Source organism: Sphaeroforma arctica, assembly GCF_001186125.1.
Source record: "Sphaeroforma arctica JP610 unplaced genomic scaffold supercont1.395, whole genome shotgun sequence".
Lineage (NCBI taxonomy): Eukaryota > Ichthyosporea > Ichthyophonida > Sphaeroforma > Sphaeroforma arctica.
In genome coordinates this window covers 71,224-78,307 of record NW_014040163.1, presented here as the reverse complement: position 1 = coordinate 78,307, position 7,084 = coordinate 71,224, and the positions used below count along the sequence as shown (strand labels likewise).

At 54.9% G+C, this 7,084-nt stretch overlaps 1 protein-coding gene across 1 annotated transcript in view; it reads left to right on the top strand.

Moving 5' to 3' along the window:
• Positions 1–346: 346 nt before the first annotated feature.
• SARC_05878 (hypothetical protein) overlaps positions 347–7,084 on the top strand; it is a gene marked incomplete at its 5' end in the record, with an annotated part of 12,994 nt that continues 6,256 nt past the window's right edge. The window contains 2 exons of the mRNA XM_014300252.1: positions 347–5,243; positions 5,922–7,002. Coding sequence (XP_014155727.1) covers positions 347–5,243; positions 5,922–7,002 — 5,978 coding nt within the window. The remainder of the gene's footprint in view (positions 5,244–5,921; positions 7,003–7,084) is intronic.

Genomic DNA, 7,084 nt, shown 5'->3' with positions numbered 1-7,084 from the left:
ATAGCGAATGAGTAAGTTTAGTGTTTATAGATTTTCAGATACATTCAATTATTTTATATGGATGTGTATTTGTAGATGGACATATTGTCATATACACACGTGTGTATGTGTTTTTTTATGTGTACATGAGTATGTGCATGGGCGTACCACGTCGTGTAAGTTGCTCTTTGATGTACGAGTTAATTCATCCAGTGCGGATGCATAGAGCCATGTTCAAACCCAAAAACCCTAAACCTAAAATGCCATAAACCCTAAACCCCTGATGTACCCAGCCACCCTCATACCCACCCCGACTGTCGCACTGACTCACTCGAAACATTCGCCTCACTCCGACCTTTTCCCACAGCATCCCGGGGATAAGCACCGCCAGTACAACCAGCCACACAGCTACCACCAATACATCAGGTGACCCCAGAACATCCAGTACTGTGATTACTCGACGAGCCCCCCTGAGCCGGCACAGTACCATCTCACCCGCAACCTCTGCACAGCTGCAGGAGAGCCTGCATATACTCACGCGGCAGCAGAGTAGTTGGGAGACATCCGCGAGCGTAAATAGGCACATGCAGACCCAAGCAAGCCCGGATGTACCCGGACGTGAGAAGACAGAAACGTATATAATAAACACAGCAGCAGAGGACAGGTCGGTTGGACCATCCAGAGATACGGCCTTGATTGAGGCTGTGGATGCGGATGAGGACTCTATGGCGGGTGTGGCTAGGGAGGGCGACACAGAGAGAAGTACCAATGCGCGGGACAGGGACAGTTCGGTACCTGCCACGCATGTGGAGACGCGTCATGGCAGCGAGGCGGAGAGAGGGCTGCATGCACCTGAGACCAGCACGGGTGAGAGTGTGGGGGAGACCGCTGGTAAGGCTAGTATTGGGGAGAAGCTTCTAAGCCGGAGCCAGGAAAAGGCGGTAATACCTGGTGCGGGTGTTGGGGAGGAGGGGATTGAGATAACGGATAGGGCAGGTGAAGGTATAGCGGCCGAGACCAACCACACAACCAATGAGAGTAGCACACATGCGCCAAAGCAACCAGACCACAGCAAAAACAGCGGAGCTCATACAGCCACGAGTACAGGTGGCGAGGTACAGGACGCACCACGTGGCCAAGAAATTCTCATGAACGGTGCAATTAGAGGCACGGATGTTGGAGGGGAGGGCGAGAATGGCCTCCAGCGTTCTGCGGGTAAGGATCTTATGGCCTCTGAAGCACCCGGAAATGCAGGTGCAGGTGCAGGTGCAGGTACAGGTGCACATGGTTCAAAGGTACAGGATTCAGTGCTGCACGGCGATGAGATAGGCGAGACTCCACAGGCGAGTATAGCTACCACACACACAGAGGTAGAGGTGAGTGGCGCCCACTGTACACCACCGCCCGGCACACCAGCACAAGCACCGTGCAGTGACTCTAGTACTGCCCTTAGCAACGCACCACCTGGTGGGGCAGGTGAACTCAGTACAGTCACAGACACAGCAGCCACTCACAAGGGGACTGCGGCGCAGGCACCCCACAGCCCACTAGCGGGAGCTGTGCCAGAAGCCACCCGCACGGCCCTCTGGGCGAGTGGCCCGGGTGCACCGGATGAGAAGGAGGCGTTAGGTGAAACAACCAGTACTGTTGCACCCACAGATACACTCCAATCGCCGGATGCTGGTAATGCTTTAAGGAGTGAGCAAAATACGGGGACAGGAGTCGGCTGGGAGCCTCCCACATCTGCGTCTGTGGACTCAAATTTAGGACCGGTCCCGGGCGGAGTTTTGGACAAATCAGACGCTGCGCACGTAGATAATCGCGAGGGCGGGGTGGGAGACCATGTGTGTGATGAGAGAAGGGGTCTTGACCCAAAGTCAATGTCTGGCCGAACCAGTAGTGTATCAACGGCGAAGGAGAAGGATATCTCTGGCCTAGATGACACACAAGACAAGCCAGCGACGACAGTGATGGGTAGTATACGGGCGGGTAACCATGGCAACCAAAGCCTGGCGGAGAGTAGCACTGCGTCTGTAGTTGCGGGTGGAGACGGAAGTTGTCGCCTAAGCACAGAGGGCACAGACGGCTCCAGTGAAACACTCCCAATCAGCGATGCGAAGGGACCATCCGGCAGTAGTGTCCGAATAAGCGGAACGGGTGGTGACGAAATAGTGGACGGTAATCTGTCAGACCTTAGAGATGGCTTGGCGGAGGGGCTGGGACAGACACTGCCCCAAAATGCCACAGAAGGACAGTCTTCTGGCACAGCTGCTCCGACGGTTAGCACAGGTGCGAGTGCACGGGATGGTGCTGTCCCTTCTGCGCCCGTGGGTCCCTCCGGTCCACGGCCCAAACGCCAAGCGGACGATACCGCGACGGAGGAAACGGGTGAGGCTACCAGTCATACAGATACGACAAGTGACCGTGCTACAACGATGGCTGGTGCAGGTACTGTGACCTCTACTATGGGCTCTACTATGAGTTCGAAGGTGGTGGAAGGAGGGCAACCGCAGCAAGGAGACGGCGCCGATGGCGAAGGTCAGCATGAACATCCGCAAGGGGATGAGTCACCGCACGCCGTACCGGTTTCGCCGCCGCAGACGAAAGCAGTACGGCCAACCACGGATAATGCAATGGATGTAGACGAAACAAAGCCACTGGATCTGCAGGCGAGTTTCATAGAGACCGCGCATGATAAGGAGTTCGGGTCGAGTACGGCACCCCGAATACCCTCTACTACATGTCACGTGGTTTGCCAAAGTGCGGTACCGGGGGAGATAAGCACGTTGTCTGAAGCAGCCGCAGCGGGTGCAAGCACGCCAAATAAGCAAGGCACGCCAAATAAGCAAGGCAAGGCAAATAAGCAAGGCAAGGCAAATAAGCAAGGCAAGGCAAATAAGCCAACCACGCGGAATAAGCGTGGAAGCACTGCTGCTGCGGGGATTGATGCGACCCCGACGATAGAAGGGCCAGGCGGTGGGTGTGATGGGAGTTTACAAGCACCGACCAAAGACACGCCAAACAAGCCACGTACACCTCCACACAGCGAAGCCACACCTCTTGGGGAGTTTTCCGAGAGCCCCCGGATGCATATTCACAATATGTATAGTTCAGCTGATGGCCCAAGTGCGATCATAAAAGCACTGGCGAAAGGCCATAGTGTGGCCGTACACTCGGGCTTCTCGCAGTCACCCGCCGCACGCACGCTGCTGATGATGTCTGAGCGAGCGCGACAGTTGGACGAGTCTCTGGATCAAGTACCGCTATTAGAAGAACTCGTCCTGCAATTGGAGGAGGCGTCGGGGGATGTACCGCTCCCGGAGGAAATAGATGATCCAGCGGTGAAGGTTCCGATTTCGGAAGAAAACGTACCGCTATCGGAAAAAAACGTACCGTTATTGGATAGAAGGGGTGTGCAACGGAACACGGAGGTGCCACAATCAGAGGAGAAGGGGACGATTGACTACTTTGAGACGCAGGATGATTCGATGGGTAACATTCAGGGCATTCAGCAATACCCTGAACATCCTCCGGCACAGGGACAGGGGGAACATGTACACGCACAGGGGCAAAACGTAGATGACGAGGACAACAAGGAGGAAAATGTACTAGCCCAGGGAGACAATGTAGATGCCGAAAAAGGACAGGAGAGAAATTTAGTATCACCGAGAGAAAACGTAGACGTCGAAGAAACCCCTGAAAACAGTGCAGGAACATTCGAAGCCGGTGAAGGCGATGGCGTAGGGGACGAGGGATGGGTAGGGGATGGGTATGTATCTGATAAGTCGGCGTACGCAGAGACGGTTGATCTGGATCTGGATGTGCGTTCTGTTTCGTCGTTGATGGACGATGGCGAGAAGGACGAGGACGCACACAACGACGACCACGACCACGATCATGATCACAAGCAGCGTGCGAGTGGCGGGTCTGTACCTGGGCTGGAGGAGGGTTCTAGCACAGGTACCGGACCGGGACCTGCCCTAAATGAAAAGGACAGGGCCGCTGTAGTATCGGACCGTGCGGAGGGCGAGGCTAGTGGTCCTGCCGGAGAATCGGCTGGGCAAGCTCAGAAGGAGGACACAGGCACTGCTGAGGCGTCTGAGACTGCGACCAATGCGGAGCCAAACACGAATAAGCAAGGTGGGGTGGAGGTCCAGGGGGGGTTGACCAACGAACTACTGGACCAAATTGTCTATACCTATGCCAATAGACACTCCGCTGGCCTGTCTGGTGTCGAAGGTGCGGAAGATACTGTCGAGAGTGGTAGAGAGAAGGGCCATGCGGAGATAAGGGCGGGGACGGCTACGACGGATAGCGTAGCGAGCGCTGGGAACTCGATAATGTTAACAGGTGCACACCATGAACGTGGGGGTGAAGTGGCGAGGAACACAGTACACAGAGCCGAGAGTGTAAGGGACAGAGGGTCCGCAAAGGAAGCACTGGGTGCCAGTAGTGGGAGAACGGAGGGGGATGCAGCTACCAATGGGAATACAGAGATGGTGACGGCAGCCAATCAGAGGGCCGAGGGAGAAGAGTCTGTCTGTGACACCGCGGCTGAATTGGTGTCGACCAATGAGATTGCAGAGAAACCTGCGTCTGCCAGCACTACGGCGTATGGAACGGTGCCATCTGATGGGAACGGAGTCCAAGACAGTAGTGATCTCACACATACGACAGCACCCACCTACACCCACCCACAGACCCACGCACACGCACACGCACACGCACACGCAGACCCTGGGGTAGACCCCAAAACCTTGCAAAAAGACCCTGGGCACGCGTCCAGCCTCAGCACAGCGACAGACACACGCACGCACTCGTCTATAGACGCCATCATAGCCGCCAACACCAACAAGCGGAGACGCAGAGGCACACGCCCTGTGTTACACGTGAGCGGCACTCTCGGTAGTGCATTGGGCACCTCTGGTGCTGGGGGTTCTGCGGCAAGCGAGCAGGCGAACGACCCCGCAGGCCGTCCCGCAATCAATACCGGGACGTTACCCCTGGGCCGTATCCCCAGCCCCACTGGAGGGCATGCGACAAGCAATGCCGCAGGTGATATAGCGGACCGTCCGGCGTTTCATACTGAGGAAAGTACTATCGATAACCTCACCACCACCACCACAACTACAACCCACAGCCCGCCAGCGGCCACTTCGGGCGATCCCCAGTCATCTCAGGAGACGTACAGTGCATGCGAGCTATTGAACAGGCGCGTCACTCAGCTTCACAACGGCTCGGCTAAGAGGAAGCGCTCGAGCATGGTATGTGTACAATTGTTTGAATGCGGAGGCTTGCGGTGTGTAGAGGTTGTCTGTCATATGTCGTTTACTACAGCATATCATTAGTTATTTTCTGGCTGTACTGATCTTTCATGCAGAGGCCTGTGGTGTACGGTTGTTTGTCGTATGTCCTTTACTACAGCATATCATTTGTCATTGTCTGGATGTATTGATCTTTCATGCGCGTGTTACTTTATAGCAGAGAAAGTTGTGTTGTGTTAGAGGTCCTTGAGGAGGCACTGGATATGATTTGCATGACCAGCATCCCTCCAAGTGGTGAGATGCAGGACTGTGTGTTGGTGTTGTGTGGTGTTGTCTACCTACAAAAGTGGCCACTCATCGCGATGCAACAAGTGTGTGGTACCGCTGTCTTGGAGTATTGTCGCGGGTGTGGTTGAGGCGGAGAGCAAGTGCCCCACTTAGCGATGGGTGACGTGAATATTTCTGGTCTGCGGTATGGATTTTTATACGGTACTGTCGTATATTCCAGCATGTCAGTTGTATACAAGATGTTTATTCCAGCATACCAGTTGTATACATGTCGTTCATTTCATTCCTTCGTATCAAATGCAAACACGTCGTTTATTCCAGCATATCATATGCCCACCTGTCCGTACTCAAAAGCCATCCGCCTGTATCCTTCCCACACTCCCCTTGCAGGAGAGGCGAGTCGTGCCCCCCTTGGACGGGGCTAATCCCAAACGGTTCCGTATCTACAAAGTCGAGGTCTCCCAAGAGCACTACATCCAACAAACGCGGCGATGCTACAACCGCAGCGGAGAAGTGATCCAGAGGATAGAGAAGCGCATTCCCATCAAGGACGAGACCTCATGCACCACCTACTACAAGCCGTTGTTCAGCGGAGAGGACTCGGACGACAACTCGTGGATACACACGGTGGGTGAATGTCACGGTCGCGGCCTGACACAGACACAGACACAGACACAGACACAGCAGCAGCAGCAGCAGAAGCAGAAGCAGAAACATAGGCGCAAGGACCCTGCACCCCGCCGCCAGGGCTACAGCCACGGGCAGACCCACAACCAGGCGGACACGGGTGCAGAAACCCAAGACACGCAGGACAGCAACGAGAACGGGACAGCACCCCCACACGCAGACGAGGTGGCTGTGAGTGGGGCCAGGGACTTAGAGACGGGCGCACTCGGGCGTACGAGTACAGGCGATGGGACGTGTGAGAGGCGGACTAGCGGGGGAGGGGTGAAGGGGACCAGCGGCCGTAAACCAGGTTTAAGCCCCGATAAACCAAGTTTTACTGCAGACCCCGCGGGTGGCTGCAGTGTCGGCACCTCTCCGGTACCTGCTCCCGTGGAGGACAGTACAGTACTTCACAGTGTGAAGAAAAGGGGGAGAAGGAAATCAACCAATCAGAATACGTCTAAAAATAGTAACTCGGAGGCTGCGCATGGCCGCCAGGAGGGCATTCAGCTCTCCAGTACCAGAAAACCTAAAAATAGAATACGTCATCTTGTCACGGACACTGACACCACACACGCCGCGTCGGGTGAGAGCAGGTCGCCCGCGGCGGTTTTGACATCCAGCCAATCAGATGCGACGATAAAAGAACTGCCGCCGCCACGAACCAATCAGAAGAGGCGAAAAGGGCAGCAAACGCAACGCAAAGGCAACGTCAAAGTACCGCGGACCACATCGACGGCTAGTGTACAGTCTGCCAGGAAGGCTAGGAGACCGGTAGGTGGAGGGTGGGAAGCGATTGTGTTGGGTAAATATAAGTTGTATTGAATTATAAGGTACTTATTGGTATGAATATATATATATATATATATATATATACTATATATATA